The sequence below is a fragment of the Microcebus murinus genome, chromosome 18 (assembly GCF_040939455.1).
Source record: "Microcebus murinus isolate Inina chromosome 18, M.murinus_Inina_mat1.0, whole genome shotgun sequence".
In the NCBI taxonomy this organism is placed as follows: Eukaryota; Metazoa; Chordata; class Mammalia; order Primates; family Cheirogaleidae; genus Microcebus; species Microcebus murinus.
This window is the reverse complement of record NC_134121.1, coordinates 46,071,351-46,094,677: the sequence shown is the minus strand read 5'-3', so window position 1 is coordinate 46,094,677 and position 23,327 is coordinate 46,071,351. Positions and strand designations below refer to the sequence as shown.

General features: G+C 51.3%; 1 protein-coding gene across 8 annotated transcripts in view; it reads left to right on the top strand.

Annotated features, from left to right (window-relative positions):
- DCAKD (dephospho-CoA kinase domain containing) overlaps window positions 1–22,816 on the top strand; it is a 34,303-nt gene extending 11,487 nt beyond the window's left edge. For 2 of the 8 annotated variants that reach the window (XM_012786806.3, XM_012786805.3), the window contains exons 2-7: window positions 3,714–3,909; window positions 7,931–8,019; window positions 8,209–8,432; window positions 8,796–8,999; window positions 18,219–18,306; window positions 21,487–22,816. In XM_012786806.3, coding sequence (XP_012642260.1) covers window positions 8,018–8,019; window positions 8,209–8,432; window positions 8,796–8,999; window positions 18,219–18,306; window positions 21,487–21,778 — 810 coding nt within the window. In that variant the 5' untranslated portion in view covers window positions 3,714–3,909; window positions 7,931–8,017 and the 3' untranslated portion in view covers window positions 21,779–22,816. Of the gene's footprint in view, window positions 1–3,713; window positions 3,910–7,930; window positions 8,020–8,204; window positions 8,433–8,795; window positions 9,000–18,218; window positions 18,307–21,486 lie in introns of all 8 variants that reach the window. The other 6 variants (XM_012786811.3, XM_012786810.2, XM_075994632.1 and 3 more) reach the window with 4 other exon arrangements.
- Window positions 22,817–23,327: the final 511 nt, after the last annotated feature.

The following is a 23,327-nucleotide window of genomic DNA, read 5'->3' as shown; positions in this document are numbered from 1 at the left end:
GGGGCAGTGAGCTAGGGGAGAGCTATGGTAGGAAATGCCTGGAGAAGAAATAGCTGCATCAGTCAGGAGGCCCTTGTAGGACTTTCAGAGGACTTGGGTTGTACTTGCTGAGATGGAAGCTGTTGGGGGGTTTTGAGCAGAGGGCTGATGACAAGATCTGATGCATTGCAAAGGGTCACACTGGCTGCTTTGTTAGTAGGCAAAGGTTCAGCATGGAAGTCGCTGGAGGCTCCTGCAGTGATCCAGGATGAGATGATGGCAGTGCTGTGCACCGGGTGTCTGATGAGGCTGTGAAGGTGCAGGGTAGCCTGCGGGGGTGGGGGTGGGGTGGGGATTGTGGGTTGGGTGAAGGGTGTGAGAGAGCCGCCAGGGAACACAAAGGTTTGGGTCTAAGCAAATGGAAGGTTGGTGTGCTGTGTAGGGAAATGGAGTAGGCTGCAGTGGCTGTGACATGTCACACACTGAGTTGGCAAAGATGAGGTTACTGCGACCTGTGTCACCTCATTTAATCCTGACAAGACTCCTGTGAGTAGTCATTATTAATCCCATTTTATACTCAAGGAAAGAGAGGCTCAGAATGCTGAAATAAATTGCCCTAGGCCACACAGATAGTTCAGGAACTGAGCTGAGATCACAACCAAGGTCCCTCTGACTCCAAAGCCTCTGAGAGTGGGCATTCCCTGTGACACTTTCTGTATAAGTGCCAGCAAAGTAGTCCAGTCCAAACCACCTCCCTGCCTACCCATAAGACCTCCCTAGAGGGATGGTTTGTACTTGGAGAGTGCTCAAGTAGAGAAGAGAGACCTGTTCTCTCCCTTGGTGCTGGCAAGGGGTGGAGGGAGAGGGAAGCTGAAGCCAGTTCCCCATCTTGTGGCTCCCTCCAGGTGACCTGTAGCCTGGAGGTGGTGGCTTAATAGGCCTAGCAGATGAAGAACTTGGAGTCAGGTTTCAACAGCAACCTCTCACCAATAATGAAAGATTAGGAGTAGGGAAATCGTATATAAAAATAGCACTTAATAGTTAACTGGAAAACAACATATTTTTGCAGCCACTGGTTCCACGAGAAAATAATTGGGTCCCAAGTCAGGGAATGACTTGTTTTCAAGAATGATTATATTGATCATTGGAGCAAAATAGATACATCCCCTTCGGAAAGCAGTTCAAAGGAGATGGGTCTGGCCAGTCAGGCATACCCAGTGTGAGATCCCAAGAGGCTGTGGGAGGAGGCGGGAGGGAGCTGCAAGCTAATGAGGGAGCCAGGGCCTGGCCCTGTACACGCAGGTTTGGGGTTGTCATTTGGGAGCTGTGAACAGGACTTAAGTCCTGAGCTTCCTCAAGGGAAGAAAGAGAGAGTGTCCATTCAAATATCGGTCCCTTATTATGCTTAACCCACTGGGTGTTTTATTTGTTTCCATTTTTTTCCCAGGAGAGATTGACTAGCAGCAAGCAGCATGTCCTAATGGAAAAAGGGACAGGCGGGTGGGTTCCAGCCTCCTTTTGCTACTAACAGGATAATGTGACCCCAAGTATTTCCCCTCTTTCCGGCACTGATACATAGATCTGGTTATGGAGTCATTTGGTCATTCATTCTATAAGAGTTATCAAACACTCCCTCCAATAACTACTTGGGAACATTGATTGAGTGCTTAGTGTGTGCCAGGCACTAAGCATTCTGTGTATTAACTCATTTACTTTTCACAGCAACTCAGAGAAGTACTTGCTGTTAGCTCCATTTTACAGATGAAGAAACTGAGTCAAAGAAAGGTTAAGTAACTTGACCAGTGTCACTCACCTGGTGAGTGACAGACAGTGAACACGATGCTAGATACTGGAAACAGGTACAAACTAGACATAGCTTGTGGCTTCATGGAGCTTGTTTTATCTAACATTTAAAAACAGTCACACTTAGGAGTTGCTCTGAGCCTATTCTGGTTCAGGGGACTGATAAGTGAAAATAAAAAAGTCACACAAACAGGCCAGACATGGTGCCTGATGCCTGTAATTCCAGCACTTTGAGAGGCCTAGGTTGGAGGATCACTTGAGCCCAGGAGTCTGAGGCCAGCCTGGGTAACAAAGCAAGACTCTGTTTTCACAAAAAATAAAAAAATTAACGGAGTGTAGTAGCTTGTGCCTTGTAGTCCCAGCTACTCAAGAGGCTGACACAGGAGAATCACTTGAGCCCAGGAGTTCAAGGCTGCAATGAGCTATGATGACGCCACTGTACTCCAGCCTTGGAGGCAGAGTGAGACCTTGTCTCCAAAAAAAAAAATAGTCACACAAATGGAAATTAAAGTACAAATCATGATGGGCACAGGGAGGGAAAGTAAGCAGGTGGGAGCGATGCCAGGGGCCTGACTTGGGTTGGGGTTGGACAAGGCTGCTCAGAGAGGACTGTGACTTGCTCCCTGGCCATTTTCAGGCCCTTGGCTCAGAGACCTCCCTGGCCCCTTATTTACAGTGATCACCCCCATTGCTTTTGCTAGGCTTTGGCCCTTCCCACCCTCACACCTACTGTGAGCTTATTGTTTATGCCCCTCCCCATACTCCACCTCTACACTGGAGTGTAAGCTCCGTGGGGCAGGCAGCTTGTGGAACAGTGCCTGGTATCTGACTGGGTGACAGAGCGTGTGCAGATAAATAAGAAGGAGCCAGCTAGGAGGTGAGTGTTGGCAGAGGGAACAGCATGCCCAGTGGCTCTGAGATAGGAACAGCTTGCATGCTTAGGGACGGAAGGAAGGTCAGTGTGACAAGCAGAGGGCAGGCACAGGGTGTGACTGAGGGGTTCACACAGGGCATGGAGACCTTTGTGAACGGCCAGAAGGAGGGGTAAGAAGGCAGTGAAGGTTTTAAGCAGGGAAGTGACATGATCAGGTGACCCTTAAACCATGACCCTGGCTACCTTGGGGAGAAACAGGGCAAGGACTTGAGGGTCAGGTCTCAAGGCCACTGCAGTGGTCTGGGCACAAGGGACTGATGAGTTAGGTAACAGTGTGAGCCTAGAGGAGTTAGAACTTGGACAGACCTCACGGAGTAGTGGGGCTTTTTGTCTGGAGGCCTGGAGCCCACTCTCATCTTTCCTTAAGAGAAATACTGCCAGAGGGGTTCCAAGGGAGATTGCTCTTCCCTGAGAGTACTTCGTCTTCTCTGGGCTATTGGGGCCCAAGAGGTAAAAACTGAAAGGCGGCGAGTCCGGTGTGGTGGGTCACACCTGTAATCCTAGCACTTTGGGAGGACGAGGCAGGAGGATTGCTGGAGGCCAGGAGTTCAAGACCAGCTTGAGCAATGTAGTGAGACCCCATCCCTACAAAAAAATAGAAAAAAATTAGCCAGGTGTGGTGGCACACATGTGTAGTCCCAGCTACTCAGGAGGCTGAGGCAGGAAGATCACTTGAGCCCAGGAGTTTGAGGTTGCAATGAATTGTAATGACACCACTACAATCTAGTCCTGGCAAGAGACCCTGTCTCAGAAAAAGAAAAACAACAAAACTGAAAGGCAATTTGGAGAAGTTCAATGAGAAGAGCTCATCATTTTTGGAGCACAATAGAATTTGATCCTCAGTTCACAGGCTTTAGAGCTCACAACAGGTTTGGGACGCAGATGCCACCTCTCTCACCTTGCCTTTAACCTCACACCCTGTGGCCCTCCCTCTGACATGGAGAGGAGGGAAAAGGATGTAGCTTCCTTGGGATCTGAGTCCTGCTTTTCCTTCCAGTTGTGCCTTGTCCCTTCCTGGACTCATTTCCAGAAACCAGCTTCCATTTCTCCTGCAGTGGGCATTAGCTGCTTCTCTGTTACCACGGGACTTGGTGCAGTCCCTCCTCCAGCCCAGCCAGCTCTGTAAACAGCTTTTGGTTTTGAGGAGGAAGATTCCCAGGCCACCAACAGTCAAGGCATCTTTGGTTCACCAGGTGAGCATTTATTGGCTGCTCCAGGAAGAGCGCTGCGCAAAGGGGAGGAGGAGGGCACCAGCGTGACTCAGCCTCTCCCGGGAACTGACGCTGTTGTTGGCATTGGAAGTGCAGCCCCCTCGCTGACAAGTGTGGAGACTGAGGCCCAGAGGAGGGGAGGCATTCAGTCTCAGCTGTTCCTCCTTTATGGAGTACGCACCACCCGGGGCCAGGCTGGTGACAAGGCTTCCTGCAGTTACACAGGTAGTTTTATGACAGTGTTCACAGACTGGGGCTCAGGCCTCTCCGTTTCCAGTCCTCAACCTTCCATTTTAGCAGTGGTTCTGGGCCTGGCTGGTTCAGATTCATTAGTCTAGAGTACAGCCTGGCTTCCTGTCCCTTTCTGAAAGTTTGTCGGGGGATTCAGATCACAGCCAGGTTTAGCAGTTGCTGTAAGGGACCTGCTGCTCCTGCGTAAGTGGCAGTGGAATGAGAGAAACAAGTGGATTCTGGAGAATGATGACTTGAGCCGGAGCAGGAAGAGCGTCATGAATAATGGTCATCACTTGTGCATGTGTGCCTGGCGGGGCAGCTGCCGGGCAGGTCTAGATGGGACGTGGAGGCCTCTGTTTCCTCCTTGCTGAGCCTTGAGAGGACAGTGGAGTCACGCTTGCCGTAGCTTCCTTCCCCAGCAGGTCTGCGAGCAGCAGGGTGAGTGGGAACGCACTCACACGGGCCCAGGCGTGCACCCCCGACCACTCCTGCTCACACCCCCCCTCCCTCACTGGCGGCAGTCTGTTCATCTCAGCTGTTTTCATTTGTTACTGTCTGTCTCTTCCATTTGCCCGAGGGGCAAGACCTGTTTTTTCCTTTCGTTACCCAAGAGGTCATAGGCACTGTTGCCACAAAGCACAGAAGAATGAGTTACAGAGGGGCTTGTTGGACAGGAACAGCTGTTATTTGTCCAGCCCTTTGAAGCCAGGGGCCCAGAGCCTCCCTGGGCATGTGTTCCTCCATCCCCTTGGCCTTCCTGACGGAGGCCAAGCAGCTGTGGTGGGTCTGTGTCCACAGATGGTCATCCAAGACACTGAGAGGGGAAGATATTTATTAGGTTACCCTGGGAGCCTCGAATTGCCTCTATCCCCTTGCTCTCCACAAGTCCTGAGCCCCTCCATTCTGTGGGAAGAAAACAATATAATAATCAAGAAATCATTTCTCTTTGGCTCTGACTTGATTTGCCTACAGATAGATTCACCTTCCTTATTTTTTCTTCTTAATTTAAAGGTAAATAAAATTTTCAGGCTGGGCACAGTGGTTCACGCCTGTAATCCTAGCACTTTGGGAGGCTAAGGCAGGAGGATCACTTCAGTCTTGGAGTTCAAGACCAGCCTGAGCAAGAGCAAGACCGCTGTCTCTACAAAAAACAGAAAAATTAGCCAGACATGGTGGTACGTACCTGTAGTCCCAGCTACTTGTGAGGCTGAGACAGGAGGATCCTTCGAGCCCAGGAGTTTGAGGTTGTAGTGAGCTATGATGACCCACTGCACTCAAGTTTGGCTGACAGAGCAAGACTCTGTCTTAAAAAAAAAAAAAAATCATTCTTTGAATACATTAAAGGCAGGAGTCTAGGCTAGGGGTTATAAACTCTGAATTCCATCTAGCCTTTGCTAATAGCTATAGCCTGGGCAAGTCCTTTCCCCTCTCTTGGTGCTCAGTCTCCACCACTGTAAATGAAAGTTAGAATCTATCCTGAGGCTTGCTACACATGAGAACTGCTGGGGCAGCTCCGTCCCGGGAGATTCTGGTTCAGGGTGTCAGGAGGGACTTGGGAATCGGAGTACAGGGGTGTTAAGGTCTGTTCAACCCTTTCAGGTGAGCCTGGCAAGGTGGGGTGGCCGGGTGACTGTGGCTTACTTTTAGTGAGAAGAGGTCGGGCCCTGTGGGAAACTGGCCCTTGGCCCTTCACCAGGCCTGGCATGTTCTCAAGTCCCTCTCCTGTTCCTCCAGATTGGTCTTCAGCAGAAGAGGAGCAGACTTGAGTTGCTTTGGGAACAACAGTGCAGAGTGGGATTGAAAATGCCGTTCCTGGATTTTCTGTTTTAAAGCTTTGGCTAAAAGGACCAACTTTTTCTTTATTTATTTTACAACTGAACTCTGCCCTTAATTCCTCTTTTTATAACCTGAAGGGAGACCACCTGGGGGTGACTCCAGCCTCCGAGAGATTGAAGAGAAATGATTTTTAGGCCGGGCGCGGTGGCTCACACCTGTAATCCTAGCACTCTGGGAGGCCGAGGCGGGCGGATTGCTCGAGGTCAGGAGTTCGAAACCAGCCTGAGCGAGACCCCATCTCTACTATAAATAGGAAGAAATTAATTGGCCAAGTAATACCTACAGAAAAAATTAGCCGGGCATGGTGGCACATGCCTGTAGTCCCAGCTACTCGGGAGGCTGAGGCAGGAGGATTGCTTGAGCCCAGGAGTTTGAGGTTGCTGTGAGCTGGGCTGACGCCATGGCACTCACTCTAGCCTGGGCAACAGAGTGAGACTCTGTCTCAAAAAAAAAAGAGAAATGATTTTTAAATGGCTGCGTAATGTAGTGATGGGTATTTTCTTCTTTCTACCCTGGCACCCTGGGTGAGAATGAGCCGCGGCAAATTTAAATTTCTGGGTTGGTCCCCTGCTGCCCCAAGCCATGTACCTGCTCAGCCACATCCCAGCGGCTGCCTCTCCTGTCGCTTGGTGTGTTCTCAGGGGAGGCAAACTCATTCCATTATAAGCTCGAGCAAAGTGTAATTAGGACAGTAAATCTGCCGTTTAACAACAAAGGTCCTCTGACAGATTCCAAGGTTCCAGAGAAGTGATCTGAGGATGACAAAGGAAGGGTGAGAGACCTGGCTTTGATTTCATTGCTTCTAGCCTGGGAGCAAAGTCCAAGGCATGGTAACCCCACTTACTGCAGAAAATGCAACATGACTTTTTTAAAAGTCTGTTATGTGACAGTCTGAGGTTGCAGGAATATGGTCATGACATTATAAAAGTCTTTTTTTTTTTTCTTTCTGTGCCTTGCAGTGTAACTATAACCCCAACTTTCCACCCTTCATCACCATCCTTCTATTTCTTAGTCATCTGCCACTTACACGCAGTGTACTGTGGGTTGTGTATGCATTTTCTTTTTTTCTTTCTTTTGTTCTTTTTAAATTTTTAGAGACAGGCTCTCACTCTGTCACCCAGGCTGGAGTGCAGTGGCACCATCATGGTTCACTGCAGCCTCAAACTCCTGGGCTCAAGCGACCCTCCTGCCTCAGCCTCCTGAGTTGCCGGGACTACAGGCACATACCGCTGTGCCCAGCTCTGTGTGTGCATTTTCTCATTCAGTCTGCACAACAGCCCTGTGAGGCAGCCTTGTGATCCATAAAACCTCATTTTATGGATGAGAAAACAGGTTTAGAGAGGCAAGTGACTTGCCCAGGGTTACACAGCATGTGAGTAGAGGAGCTGGACTGGAAGAGGTCGTGCTTTTAACCTTTGTGCTGTGCTACTGCTGCTTGGTCTGAGGGAGCCACAAGCCATGACACTGAGCTCAGAGTTACACTGCCAACACCACCCAGCCTGTCATCCTGTTCCTTACATTCCTTCTTGGCTAGGTCTGTACTTCTCTAAACCTCAGGCTTAGTGGCCACCAAGACACTGCTTGCCACCACTGAGCTACCATCTGGGCCACCTCTTGGCTAAGGAGAAGAATTGTGCATGTCAGTCTAGACTAGCCACCCAGCTAGTCCTAGTGCTGGTTCTTAAGGTGCGGTGGGCAGTGAGACCTTCTGTGGGGAGGGGCCTTTTGGGCAAAAGAGGGCCCAAACACCTGGACCCTATTTGTGGTCTCTCTGCAACTCACTTGGGTGGCTGCAGGCAGGCCATTTCTTCCCCTGAGCCTCAGTGTCCCAGGCTAGAAAGTGGAAGCCAGGGGGCCCTGTGGAAATCTGAAAAGTGCCTTGGGTTCTCCAAAGAGGGACAGGTGTCTGTCTCCTTTGCATACCTTTCCATAGGAAGTCTGCCTGCAACGGGACACTGCCTCTTCCAGAAAGCACCTGGCCTTGTTCTGCCTGCTCAGCATTTTCATCACCAAATTTACAATGTTAGTTTGCCTTCTTTATGAATGTTTTTTAAAAAAATACTGGATGCCTTTCCTGGAGGGTTTCTTCTCTCCAGATGGCTGCAAAGCTCCTTGAGCTCAGGGTGTGACCCTGCCCCGCTGAGCTGTGGCTGTCCCTCTCCCAGTTGTTTTGGCCCAAACTGATCAAGCCTGCTCACCTCCGACAGGCAGGTCCTGCTGGCTTTCCTCTGGTGACCTTCGTGATCGGCTGAGCGTGCCCTACTCTGCACTTTTTCCCGGCTCTGGCTCCATAATCTCTCGGACCTCCCTCTTTCCTGGGAAGATGTTCCTGGTGGGCCTGACTGGGGGCATTGCCTCTGGCAAGAGCTCAGTGATCCAGGTGTTCCAGCAGCTCGGCTGTGCAGTGATTGACGTGGACATCATTGCCCGGCATGGTGAGTTGGAGGAGGCCGTTGGGGGTTGTGCATGGCAGCTCCCCTTTGCTTCCTTTCTTCCGTAAGTCTCAGAGGAGAGGAAGGCTCCTGTGGGCCCTGGTCTGACTTCCCGTCCTGCCCCATGCTCGCCCGCCCTGCCTGCTCTTTGCTCTTCCCTCTCTTTAGAATCCCACCCCACCTCAGCTTGCCCTGTTACCTGTGCGCTCTGCTCTTTTCCTTACCTGCTTTCCTTCCCCTCATTTGTTTTTGTTCCACCTAAAAGAAGCACTCAGGGTTCCCCATCATTTTGCCTCTAGTCACCTGGGGTCCTCTGGCTGGCTGGAGGTCTCCAGAGAGTGACCCAGCCTCCTCTTCATGCCACAGTCGTTCAGCCAGGATACCCCGCACACCGGCGCATCGTGGAGGCCTTCGGCACTGAGGTCTTGCTGGAGAATGGTGACATCAATCGCAAGGTCCTGGGGGACCTGATCTTTAACCAGCCTGACCGGCGGCAGCTGCTCAACGCCATCACTCACCCTGAGATCCAAAAGGAAATGATGAAGGAGACCTTCAAGTACTTCCTCCGGGGTAAGACCAGGGCCGGGGACAGGGGTGGGGGCAAAGCCCTCTCCTTCCCAGGCCATGACCCCTCACCTCTGCAGAAAGTTTGGCCAGGGGAGGGAGCTGGTTATCCAGGCTGGTGAGTTCACACTGCTATGGCACCCCCTCCACGCAGAGCCCCAGAGGAAAGAAGCACATGGCCCTCAACTCTTAAGGAGGTTGGCAATTTGATGAGAAGAGACACTTGAGGTTTTTGAGCCATGATCCCAGGAAGTAAGTTGGTTTTTTTAGGAGGGATGGGAATAATAATAGCTGATGAATAATGGAGTCAGAGACCTGAGTTCACATCTTAACCCTGATATTTTCTAGCCTGTGACTTTGTCGAGGGATCCAACCCCACTTCTGTGCTACGGGGATAATAATGCCAATGTGAAAATCTGTTAGGAGGACTGAGAGTCCACATCAGTGACAGTTATTACACAATTATAAACTGCAGTCAGTCAGTTTTGGTGCTGGTCCAGCCACCTGCGAAAGCAAGTTTGTAGCCTGGAAGTTGGGGAGGGACCAAGATGGCCAAGGCTGGCAGAGGAGGGTTTCCAAGTAGAGGATAATTCTCCGGGGCTAGAGCCCCATGGAGAGGGTTAGCCTGGCAGGTTCAGGGACAGGCAGGTGATGTGCCAAGACTGAAAGGAGGAAGAGTATTTGTGTCCCGACCCGCGGGACCTTCTGTTACTCGCGGGGGCGAGGGGGACCGTGCCTGAAAGAGATGAGCGAGAGAAAGAAACGAGACCAAGCGAATGATTGTCAAGGTCTACTTTACTTGGATTTTTAGTAGGTTTTATATACAGAAAACAAGGAAGTAGAAACAGAAAGATAGAGTGGGGGAATAATGAGGCTTTCCTGTGGGCTAATCAGCCCCAATCAGCATCCCAATGGCACCGGAAGCTCTTTGTGATGGATCTCTCAACCCCAACCTAGCAGGGGGTTGGGAACAATTGCAGGTGGCATGCCCTGGAGCAAGCATGGCATGGAATGCATTCTTCTTGGAACTACAGCTGGGGAGCTGGGTGCTATTTTCCAGGACGAGGAGGCCCGTGCATAGGGCAAGTCGTTGGAATATGAAGGGTCTTAGTCTCCAACATCTCCCCCTATCTTTATTAATATGAGGGAGATTTACACAGGTTGGTGGAGAGCCTGTCTTAGGCTACACGATGGGCTTCCGCGACCAGCACCCCAAATATAAGATCGATCTGGCGATCGAAATGTCGGTGAGGCCTCTGTCTTAGGCTATGTAGGTGGCATCCAGCTCCGGCACTTCTGATTATGAAGTGTGCCTCCGGGCATGGACCTACAATATTCCCGTCATGGAGTTACCTCACAGCTGGCGGGGTGTGCACCTGGTACACGGCATCGCGATAATCCCGTCATGGGCGTCTCCACAGCTTTTGGAACCAACTGTGTTCCATGTCTGAGGCAAGGTCTGAGAAATTTAGACCTTTAGTGGGTGTGTTGGGAGACTCTTCATGGAGGTCTTCTCTGGAGCCTCTTTGTTCTAGCCGTTGGTAAAATACGGAGACCGATTTTTGTGTGGCTGCGTCTACCTGCGACTTGACAAAGTTGGTTAGTTTTTTGAATGCCCAAGGCCCAAAAGTGAGAAGCAACAAGAAACCTATAAACGGCCCTAAGACACTGGGAAGCAATGTGGATAGCCAGGGGGATGTGGAAAACCAATTTTGATACCATGCCTCACTTTGTTCCCTCTGTTTCTTTCTATTTTCAAGGCTTTGTCTAACTCTCTCAATACTATCTTCTACCAGGCCTGTTTTGTCTGCGTAGAAGCAGCATTCTTCTTTGAGTGCTGCGCACAAACCTCCCTCTTGGAGGAACACTAAATCTAAGCCTCTTCTATTTTGTAACACTACCTCAGAGAGTGAAGCGAGGGACTCCTTAAGATATTTTAGACCTTGCTGTAGCTCTCGGAGGTCATTATCGATGGCTACAGAGAGCTGTAGGTATTGTTGATTGGAGGTGACTAGAGAGGCTATGCCTGTTCCAGCCCCTGTGGCACCAAGGCCTAGAACAACTGCGAGTGTTATGGCCGTGATGGGCTCTCTTTTTTCCCGGGGCATTGTGGTGCCTCGCTCCCAAAACTGAAGTAACTCATTAGCAGGATGTACAGTGAGTCTGGGAAAGAGCATGACTAACACACAATACTCTCTATGCTCAAGAAACGTTGCAGAGACTACATACGGGGTAAGGCCAGAAGAACAAGCAAAATAGGAGGTGTTAGATGCCTGAATATACTGAAAAGTGGAGTTGACAGTAATTGACTGATTGCATATTTTCTCTAAGGGTGCGGGAGGGAGCATCCTTGGGCTAAGAAGGCAAAGACCTAGGCCTGTGACTTGGCTGAGTGTCAGGCCATCATGGGTCTCTAGACCCCATCTGAGTCTGCTGGTGTCATTAGTAAATAATGGCTCACCAAAAGTAGCGACGCCTTCATAGAAGGGAGGTCGGGGGGAGTAGCATACCCAACACTCCTGATATTCTGAATTGTTGGCCTCTCGGATGGTCCTGACAGAGGCGTTGACTAAGGAGAGAATTAGTTCTGCCGAGGAAGGGGGCCCCTCAGGCAGGGTAGGTTGGTATAGGGAGGTGCTGAGCGGAGGAGGGGACACAGTTGGGGAGGAGGGTAGGTCCCTGGAGGGACCGTGAGGTCGAGGTGGGTGAAGGTTGTTATTAGGGCCTAATGCGACTGTAGGACCTCTGGGGAGGCTTTTAATTAACTTGATTTTAAATGTGAGACCAATATCTCTCCCAGATATGTAAAGTCTGAGCCCCCATTCAAATCCCCTGGACTGGTCCCAAGAAGCCTTTTTTCCAGCTTCGGTGAATGAAATTAACAGGGGGTTGCACCACTGGTTGCTACACTCTTTTTTAAAGGGGACCGGACCGCTGTTGAGGTGGTATGGGGAAGGGGATTTTCTTTTAACTGTTATATAGTCCCAGGAGGAGGAGGGGCTCCAGTAGGTATCGCCCGTAGTCTCACAGCCCCAGGAGGCACAAAAGAAGTCAGGGGCATAGCCACACGCTTCAGCAAGAGAGCGGTCTCGATGAGCCCCAGGGCAAACATATATAGGGGCCATGGTTAGATAGGTTCTTCGAACCCCAGAGCTACAGCCTGGCCGAGAACTGGTGTCTGGTTCTCCCGTGTTAATGGGTTTTACCTGTGGTGCAAAATGTGAGGGCGTGCCCCAATAGTCATGGGCTCCAAGGGCCAACACGCATAGGTCAATTTCTAGTGGATCCCATGGCGTAGTGGCAGAGAGGTGCGAGGAGGAATTGGCAACGTCTCCTGCCTCATTAATTATTTGCCATGTATAGTTGTAGACCTGGTGGATGTTGGCTGCGGCGGTGTTCTTGACCGTGACCAGAACTAGGCACAGGAGGATCAGCGTCTTCTCTCGGGGAGTCATTGTATTTCTGGAAGAGAACAGAATTAAGAATTCTTCTCAGGGGATTCCCTGGGTGGGTTATATAACTTAATCGCTCTCTCTGGTAGCCATCTGGCGTTTCCTGCCTGGGTATCGTAGATGCAGGCATGTCCTTTTCCCCATATGAGGACAGGGTCAGGCCCCAGCCATTTGCCTGTAAGCGGCTCTTTCCATAAGGCCTGTGCATAAGTATCCGTGGTGGATGGGTGCCAAAGGCGGTCGGCAGCTGTTTTGCCGGCAGTGTCAAAGGTGAGAAAATTTAAAATGAACAGGGCATGATTAAGCAGGGTTTTGGAATTACCTGTCAAAGGGTACAAAATTCCTCCTCCCGATTGTAGTTTGGAGAGCATATTTTTTAACGTCTGATGAGCTCTCTCTACAATACCTTGGCCCTGAGGGTTATATGGAATGCCTGTAACATGTTTAATACCTAACTGAGCACAAAAACTTTTGAAATTGGAGCTGACATATCCCGGGCCATTGTCAGTCTTAATAACTTTAGGCTGAGGGAGGGAGGTGAGACAGGCTATAATATGGTTGATAACGTGGCGGGTGGCCTCGCCTGTTTGTAGGGAAGCAAAGATAAATCCACTGCAAGTATCTATAGAGACATGTATATATTTAAGCTTTCCGAAAGGGGGGTAATGAGTTACATCCATCTGCCAGAGCTCTCCAGGGATCAGGCCTCGAGGGTTGACTCCTAGGTGTGGCTCAGGGAGAAGGGTAAAACAAGCCCTGCATTGGCGGACGATTTCTCTGGCCTGTTTTCTAGTAATGGAGAATTTAAGCCTGAGGGTATGGGCGTTGAGATGGTGTAAATCATGAGCCTGGCGTGCAGCGCAGACAGGATCAACAGTAATAGTGTGAACAGCTCCTGCAACGCGAGTCGCCTGATCAACAAGATTATTTCCAGCTACTAGAGGCCCAGGAAGGCCACTGTGGGCGCGAATATGGCCTATAAAAAAAAGGCGCAGAACGGGAGTGAATGAGTCTTTGTAGTTGCTGGAACATTTGAGTGGTATTGTTGGAGGGCCGAATATGAGGCACAGTTTCCAAAGCGGCGACAGCATGAACAACATAAGAACTATCAGTATACAAGTTAAATGGTGACTGATTTACGTATTTGAAGACTGCGACTAAGGCTGCTAACTCAACGAGTTGAGCAGAGGAGAATCTGGTGGGAAAACTGTGGACCTGGCCATTAATGCTATAGGCCGCGGTGCCTGAGGAGGATCCGTCGGTAAAGACTAAGACGGCTCCTGGAATGGGGGAGACTCTTGTTTTCTTGGGAAATATTACAGGTGTCTGATAGAGGAACTGAATTAGTTTATCAGGGGGGTAATGATTATTTAGTTTGCCCTGGAAAGACGTACAGTTAACCGCCCAATCATCATCATTTTGTATTAGCCACCGAATTTGAGAAGCATTATAAGGGAGTATTATGATATCTGGATCCTTTCTAAAGAGCTTAAGGGAGTTTTCTCGCCCCAGGCGAATAATCTTAGCTACTAAGTAAGGGTAGGTGGGAAGGACTTTAGGGGAGGAAGCCGATAGGTGAACCCAAAAAAGAGGCTTGCCCTGCCAAAAGAGTCCCGTGGGCGAAAAGGGGGTGGGGAGGACAAGTCTTTGGAAAGCTGGGCAAACTCTTTTTGAAGTTGTAAAACATCCTTTAATTGCGTAACCCTTTGACTTAAGTCTTCTTTGGTACGCAAAAGTAAGGGCATAGTAAGGGGAGGCATTAACGAAGGTGCGCAAATTTGGGGCGCGTAAGGAGGAGGCCATTCGGGATTGTGATATTGGGCCGCTTCCTCTCTGAGGGTTGCCTCTTCGGCGGGGTCGAGGGACTCTCAGAGGGGTTGTTTTTTGAACACCGGGTAATTAAATGCATGAGGGACTGTACCCTCGGGTAAGGGACGATAGAGGGTCTTGGTGTCTGGCCTACTAATCGGGGGCTCCTCTCTAGATGTCTGGAGCTCAGCTGAGGGGTCCTGAGGGGGCATATTAATACAAACTGAGGGGCAAGGGGAAGGACATGTTGGTCTCTTGAAATTATTAGGAGAAGCCGGCCCTTCGGCTGTCTTTAAAGACGTTCTCGAAGCGGACCGCGACACGGGTCGGAGGCAGAATTCTGCTACTGAGAGCAGCTGCTTTTTATTGGGGTCTAAATCTGCCCCTTCAACAATATCTCTGATTAGTCCCCAGTACGAAAAAACAGATACAGGGACGGCATCTGGGCCCTGACTTAGAAGTAAATCATTTAAATCTCTACCTACTTTTTGCCATTTCTGTGGGTGAATCTCAGGTCCACCAATAATAAACCAAGGACAAGCACGATCAATGAACACAAAAAACTTTACTAGATCTTTTTTCTTAACTCTAATTCCTCTCTCTCTGAGTGAGGCCTTGAGATCCTTAATAAAAACGGCCTCTTTAGACAATGAATGGCCCATCTCGATGGGGTGACAATGTAAAATTTTACTCACCAGACCGTCGACTCTGTGAGTGGCAGAACGAGGGTCTCTGTAGGGTTTCCTTCGGCCGAAGAGCACTCCGTGGCGTCACCCGACAAAAGTCCGTACCTCGAGCCCCACGTTGGGCGCCACTTGTCCCGACCCGCGGGACCTTCTGTTACTCGCGGGGGCGAGGGGGACCGTGCCTGAAAGAGATGAGCGAGAGAAAGAAACGAGACCAAGCGAATGATTGTCAAGGTCTACTTTACTTGGATTTTTAGTAGGTTTTATATACAGAAAACAAGGAAGTAGAAACAGAAAGATAGAGTGGGGGAATAATGAGGCTTTCCTGTGGGCTAATCAGCCCCAATCAGCATCCCAATGGCACCGGAAGCTCTTTGTGATGGATCTCTCAACCCCAACCTAGCAGGGGGTTGGGAACAATTGCAGGTGGCATGCCCTGGAGCAAGCATGGCATGGAATGCATTCTTCTTGGAACTACAGCTGGGGAGCTGGGTGCTATTTTCCAGGACGAGGAGGCCCGTGCATAGGGCAAGTCGTTGGAATATGAAGGGTCTTAGTCTCCAACATATTTGAAAAGCAGGGGTCTGGGGTCAGTTAGCAAGAATGTTCTCCCAAGCCATACACCATGGTTCAAGCTCTGTTCTTCAAGATGGTGTTGAGCAGGGTGACCTGACTGTCCTGGATGGGGTTGGTCACCAGGAGAAGTGGTAGGGCAGAGAGCAGTGTCTCAGGATCAGGCAGGAGGCTGGCCTAGGGCCCCTGGAGATCTGCCAGTCAGCCCTTGGCATATGTGGCCTCCAGCCTGAGCCTCCAAGTTGAAGGCCTGGCTGCCCATTTCCCCACTGTCAGGCACGGTGCTGAGACGGTCTTTCCTGGAGGATATGGGGGAGCCTTTTGGATTTTCCTTGGGCTTTCACGCTGTGACCATGGCCAAACCCCTCCCTTACTCTGTCATGTGTCAAGTGGGGAACCTCCCCCCACTCCCATTCCCCTCTGGCCAGTACCTCCCTCCAGAAGAGGGATGACTTGACAGACATCCGTGATGGTGACCCTCCCCTCGCCCCTCAGGGCTGGAGCTGGCTCTGGGCATCCTCCCTGCTGGACCCACTTTGCTCTTCATCTCAGCACCTTGCCACAGGCGTCCGTCCCTTCCTCCACTCTCACGAAGTCTCTGTCTCTGCCTTTGTCCTGCCTCCTGTGTCTGTGCCAGAACCCCTCCTGTCCCCCACCCAAGAGCGCAGCCTTCTGCCTTTCATTCCTGCCCTTTTGCATTCGCTCCCAGGCCGATTGCAAGCGCATCTGCAGGGCTTCAAGGCAGCAGTGGCTGTCCCCTTCTGAAATTAAGCATTGGATAATGTCACCCGCTCCACAGCTCTCCCTCTGTGTCATCCACCCAGCCTCCCGCCTCCCCAACCACCACCACTTAAATAAAAGCCAGAAAGCGCTTTTCAGCTCGATAAGGTGAAAAATGGGGACGACAGCTGTGGCTTCCACAGTCCCAGTTTTCCCTGATGAGTATAACAAATACAACTGTCAAAGTTGGTATAATCAAACGTCAGATAAGATCACCAGCTGTTGGGGACTTCTCTGTGTAGGCAGGCGGATGTCTTAATAGAGTCAGGATGGTTTGCAGAGCTTATCAAGCAGGAGGGATGTGACAGCTGAATAGCCCTTTGCCGGTGACCCTGAGAGCTGGCCATGAGCTCCCAAGAGGGGCCCGAAAAAGGACAGTGAGGGGAGAGGAGGCAGCAGGAGCTGAGCAGGAAAGGGAGATAAGAGGCCCAGAGAGGATCTGGTCTTGGCTCCTGGTCCAAGTTTGGGGGGTGGGGGAGCTGGCCTCCCTCTTGCAGTAATAGCCGTCATTTATGGTGCACTTAGGAGGTGCTGGGAGAGAGGTGCTGAGTAGTTTACATGCATTCAAAGCTTATTTCATCTTTACCCTCATCCTATGAAATAGGTATTCTTTTTACTCATTTACACAGAGGTTTATTAAGGGGCACAAGGTCACACGGTGGGGAAGTAGGGGCTACCAACCAAGGCACATCATCAGAGCCATGCTCTAACCCCCTTGTTGAACTGCAGGCTTCTCTTGGGCTTCCTGAGCAGCAGGTCCTGGGGAACAGGAAACCAAGCAGCTGGGGTTGTCACCCCCATTCCCTACATCACCTTGAGTGTTGGTTTCCTGTGACATACCTGGAATTGGTGTGATGTGTGTCTGGTTCTGTGGTTGGAAGTGTTTGGAGTGGGACACTCCAGGGATGCAGTCTCCTGTCCCTTATCCTCAGTGCTCCCCTGGACCCCTCCCAGCTTGGTACACACACAGGGGTCACTGATGTAAAGAGAACTAGGAGTATGTGGCCACGGTGCTTCTGGACAGCACCTGTGGTGGTGTTCACTCGGGTGGGTGGGGGTGCCGCCTTTGGCCTTGGCTTACAGTGGGAGGGCCAGCCAGTGCCTCTTACCCGCTGGAGTGAGTTATGCAGTAGTCGTGAGCAGCCCCACTGCCTCCAGACCCAGGCCTTACAACTCCTGGCCATGAGTCTGTCTCTGTTGAGAGAGGCAGACTCTTTCCTTTTAGGGCTGCTGCTGCTGCCACCCATGTGAGCCTCTCATAGAGAGTTGGTAGAGCTAGCCAAACGTTACTGTTCTCAGCAGGGATCAGGCTTGGACCTGGCTGGGGGGGTGGGCAGAATCTATCCTTTTGGGGTTTTTTTTGGGCAAAGGTAGATGAAGTAGAGCTGAAAGGGCCCAGCTACTCCTGGAAACTCTCCCTAGTCTCCTGCAACTCTGTGTCATTTCCCTGCTGAGAAGTAACAACTCTTAGGTTCAAGGTCAAGGTGAACTAAACCCTTTGTGCCTGCCCTGACCGCCCCCTCAGCTTTGCCTCACACTGCCTGAGGCCTCTGCTTCAACCCGCACAGTAGAGGCTCCCAACTCCATGTGCTTTGCAGGTCCTCATTCCTGGAATCCTCACCTCCACCATCTCATTTTCTAGTATCAAAAGACCTACCTACTTTCCAAGGCCAGTGTAAGTACCAGCCCTGCAAGGTCTTCCCTGATGAGCCAGCCAGAATGATTTCCCGCAGCATTCCGTGCTGAATGGCATTGGAACTGGCTAGTGTTCAGGGTCTGTCTGTCCTCGGAAGGTCTGCCCCTCTGCTGAGTGATCTGGACGATGGGGGCCGACAGTTTCGTCTCTGTTCCCCCACCCAGCACATAATCAGTTCTCAGTGTGTGCTTGCAGAATTGAACTTGTGGGTTCTCCAACCTCTGCGCAGGATACCGCTATGTGATTCTGGATATCCCCCTGCTGTTTGAGACCAAGAAGCTGCTCAAGTACATGAAGCACACAGTGGTCGTGTACTGGTGAGTGTGTAGCATGCTGAGGGTGGGAAGGAAGACCCCCGGGAAAAGCCCACATCACTTTTCACTTTGCCCTTTCCCCACGAGGCAGCCAGGCGGCACAGGGGGTTTGGGCAGCCGTGTCCAGAGTCTACAGAACCAACCTCCGCACCCAGATACTCCTGGGGGCAGGTGCAGGAAGAGATGGGCCCCCAGGCTTCTCTAGCGTTTGTGGAGGGCTCCCCCTGCTGGCCGCTGGAGGCACTGCCAGCTGCCAGGCCTTACCCACAACCCCCTGTCGTTACTCAGCGGTTCCCTTCTCCCTCCTGCAGCGCTTCACAATTTTCCACACAACTCCCACACTTGTGACTTCATGCAGTTTACCTTTCAGCATGAGGGGGTCAGGACAGAGGTTGACATTTCTGAGTTATTGGCAAGGGGGGAGTTACGGAATTTGTCTAGGGTCACCCATTGGTAACACCTATGAACAGGAAGGTGCATGGAGGGGACTGTCAGAGCCCAGCTACGGAAGGAGCTTTGTTCTCAGAGTCCCCCAGGACATGAAGCAAACCAGAATCCAGGTTTAGCAAACAGAGGAGGATCAAACCGTGGGAGAAAATGAGTCACAGCCCCAGTGGGTGAGAGAGTAGATGAGGCTACAGGGTAGAATGTCTTTGGCACCCAGAAACTTCCGGATGCCACCCACAAGTACAGCAGACACATAGGTGGGCACTTGGTTCTGCAGGTATTTTGGGCACAGGGTGGCTCTCAAAAGAGTTATGCGTTGGAGGCCTCTTTCCTCAGGTCCCCCGTGGGCTGTCGTTGAAAGCGCAGTCTGAATCTCCTGAGCCTGGTCAGGGGGACTCCGGGTGTCTCCTCAGCTCCCCTACTGGGTCGCGTCTCCCTCTGTAAACCTGCAGCCTCTCTGCGTTCTTTGTTCCCTGTTTGTGAGACTATCAACTGAGGCCAAGTAGACCCCACAAAGACCCGGAATTCTCTTTGCCTTAGTAATACAATTGGGACTTTGTACCTAGGGATAAAAATTTTTTTGAAAGGATCTTAGGTCTTAGAGTGTAGGTGAGAAGACAGAATGGGGGCCGATTGCATCTGCAGTCACCGGTGCCTACCCCTGCCACCCTCCTCGTCCCGCGATATCCTTTGAGGTGGGTCTGTTTGCTGAGCGAAGAGATAGCTGTGGCTTCTGGTGGATGAGTGGGGCTGTGCTGGTCCTGCCTGCTCTCTGGGAGATCTTTAGCCCCACTCACCAGCCGTAGGGGCCTTGCCAGAATCCTGGGTGCTGTTCATGCCCCGCTTCCAGCACCTGTGGGTATACAAATGCTGAGAGATGCAGAGAGAAGAGTAAGTGATTATTTGCTTTTCACCAAAGGGATCTACGCTTTACAAAAATAACAATGCCCTCATAGATTTCTTTAACTGGCAAACTACTGGTGCATTTGAAATTACACAGGGCTGGGCGTGGTGGCTCACACCTGTAATCCTAGCACTCGGGGGGCTGAGGCAGGTGCACTGTTTGAGCTCAGGAGTTCGAAACCAGCCTGAGCCAGAGTGAGACCCCTGTCTCTACTAAAAAATAGAAACAATTAGCCGGGTATGGTGGCGTATGTCTGTAGTCCCAGCTATTTGGGAGGCTGAGGCAGGAAGATTGCCTGAGCCCAGGAGTTTGAGGTTGCTGTGAGCTAGGCTGACACCATGGCACTCTAGCCCGGGCAACAGAGTGAGACTGTGTCTCAAAAAAAAAAAAACAACAAAAAGCTTGTAGTCCCAGTTACTTGGGAGGCTGAGACAGGAGGATCGCTTGAGCCCAGGAGTTTGAGGTTGCTGTGAGCTAGGCTAACGCCACGGCACTCACTCTAGCCTGGGCAACAAGGTGAGACTCTGTCTCAAAAAAAAAAAAATATATCAAGCAGAACCTTGGATGTGAAAAAAAAAAGAAAGCATAAAAAAAAAAAATTAGAAAAAATGTTTTAAATACTAAAAAAATTTTTTAATTTAAAATTAAAAAAAAAAGAAATTACATAGCGCATTTCCCAAAGTGTGATTATACCAGAACATGATTATTCTTGTTTTTGAGGAATTTGTCAATTATAGAATAAGCATTTGGTTAAAAAATCCCATTACTACGATAGCACCAAGCTTTAAACTAACTGTAATGGACCATTTCTCAGCCCCAGGAAGGGCTGTTGGAAGGTGCTGTCTTCACATCCCAGGAGGCTCTGTGGTCTGGACCACACCTTCAGGAGGATGTGCACCCACAGGGACCCCTAAGCCGTCTCATTCTCTCAGCCCATCCTGCTCTTGTTCCCATGCAGGGGCTGAGGAGCTCATGGAGGTAGGCAGGTGTCACAGATGACCCCATGCCAGAGGACTGACTGGAGCCAGCCAGGCCTGGCCGTTTCTGGGAAGCCAAAGGCAGGAAAGGGAGTTTCCTAAGGAAGGACCCAGATGGCAATATCAGGGTGGGTGAAGGAGGTATTCTCTGAATTTCCCTTGGAGTTGGGAGACCAGGTGTTGTTCATCCTAATCTGCAGTGCTTAATCCTGTCCCAAGACTAAGGGGTCCAATTCTCGAGTCCTTGCTCCTCTTTGAGGCACCTTGGGCTTGCCCATTCCACGTCATCAGTGGTGTCAGGCACAGCAGCCCCTTTCTCAGCGCCATTCTTCTGCCCTAGGTATGCAGGGGTGCAGGTGTAGAGGCAAGGAGAGGGTCTTTGTGGGGCCCAGAGAGCTATTTTTGATGCTGCAGGCCCAGGCTCCCAGGGGGACTACAGGAAGCATCTAGCTTGCAGGCACAGGCCTTTCAGTAAAGGTCACCCATTCAGAGCTCCAGGATGTAGCTAGTTCGGGTGATCAAATTCTCTCATCTTAGGACTGGGGAATCTCATGCCTAGTGGCAAAGCAGAGAGACCCCAAATGGCAAAAAACAGCTACCGATCTTTCCCCTCCTTTTACAGTAAGGGGCTTAGGTGACCCATAGAGCTCCATGGTCCTCCCAAAAAGTGGGGTGACCTGGGAGGGAGCCAGTGAGCTTCTAGGCTTCCCTTCCTGGCTGTGGGACTCTAGCCTGGAGCAGGGTAGGATTCAAGGGAAGATCCAGTGCCCAGGCTCTGTTCCAGGCTGCCCACCCCAGTAACTTGCTGTTGAGAGGTAGGTGGCGACCTACAGTGACCTTTTGCCTTGTGTTTAGTGACCGGGACACACAGCTGGTGCGGCTGATGCGGCGGAACAGCCTGAACCGTGAGGAAGCAGAGGCCCGCATCAACGCACAGCTGCCCCTGACGGACAAGGCCCGCATGGCGCGCCACGTTCTAGACAACTCGGGCGAGTGGAGCATCACCAAACGCCAGGTCATCCTCTTGCACGCCGAGCTGGAGCGCTCCCTGGAGTACCTGCCGCTGAGGCTTGGCGTCCTCACATGTCTGGCTGGCATTGCCAGCCTCCTCTATCTGCTCACCCGCTACTTTCTGCTTTACCCCTAGCTGGGCCCACCAAGGCAAGAAGCCCCAGGCCTCCATCTCCTTGGAGGCTGAAGCCAGGTAACACATCCTGTTTCCTCCCAACCCCCTCAAAACACTCTTTCTCTCTCTCTCTCTCTCTCTCTCTCTCTCTCTCTCTCTCTCTCTCACTCTCTCTCTCTCACTCTCTCTCTCTCTGAATCTGGGCTGGGGCCCTGCACTGGGCCAGTCTCCCTTTGCAGTGCATCCTGTCTGAGGCAGAGAAATAGCCTGCTGTCAGTAGGTGCTCATACCCACCTTTCCCAGGCCACCTTCCTGCTCTGGCACCACCTACAGAGCAGTGTCCATACTGGTGCACGAGCGCAGCAGCCAGAGGCTGCTATGAATTTCTGTGGGCAGGGTGAGGAACACTGTCTCTCTGGCCCTCACCAGTGTTTAGAGCTGGGAGGCTAAGGGTTCCCTGGGCTTGAACCCCCTTTGAGGATGGGCCCAGTCATGGCCAAAAACTCTTTAGTGGACCATGGGAAATCATTCTGGACCAAGGGTTTCTACCGTTGAACAGGGTTCAACAGGGTCCTTGGCCAGGATGCAGTGAGGATTCCCTTGTGGGTGATGCTGGAGCCACCATCCCACCATGGGACTTCTCCAGTGCTCCCCACCCCCTGCTCACTCCCTCCCACCACTCTGTACTCCTAGCCCTGAACTCTTGGTCCTCCTCACGTACCGCAGTTTCTCCCCTCTGTGCCTTAGCCCTGCTGCTCCCCTGCCTGGAATACCTTTTCTTTTTTCCTACAACTGGCTAACTCCCAGCTTAAGTACCATCTGAAGCCCCAGGCTGGGTTAGGTGCTCTGGGATACCACCCCCCCCCATGTTTACCTTAATCCACGGTACCATCATCAGCCAAAAGCTGGCCGGTTTCTCCTACTAGCCTGTAAGCCCTTTGCGGACAGACAGGAGCAGTGTGACATTCATCTCTGTGTTCCTAGTGCAGAGCCTGGCTCGCTGTTGGTGCTTAATAAAGTGTGTTGGTCTGAAATGCCCTGGACCAACCAAAATTCCCAGACTCGGCTGATACCATTTGGGGTTACACTTGTCTTCTTCCCACACTGAAGCCGGGGCCCCTCACTTTCTGGACCCCAGAAAGAACAGTAGTTGTCTGGCTTCTCCCTGGGCCCAAGGAAGAATCCAGCCAGGTCCTAGGTACATTTGTGGGAGGTGGGTGGAGGTGCCGGGCAGCATAACTCCCTCTTACCCCACTGCTCCTTCTGCCCTCCCCCACCCAATTAGATCAGTGCAGACATCAGCCTTCCCCTGCCAGAGCCCGCAGACCTGCTGATGTCTTGATCCTGCGGCTTGCAGCCTATTAAGGCCAGAAGTGAGTGTGACGGATGCGAATGCTGTGGTGGCCATATTTAGTGCCCCCTTTCTCAGAGCTGTTCGTACCTCAGAGATCAGCTCATTAACTTACTGCAAGCCCTCAAGGGGCAAAAGAAGGGTTGGGCAAGGTGGTAGTGAGCTGGTGGGTGGGTGGCCAGGCAAGATGAGAATGGCAGAAGCCTGCTGCTTCCCCGT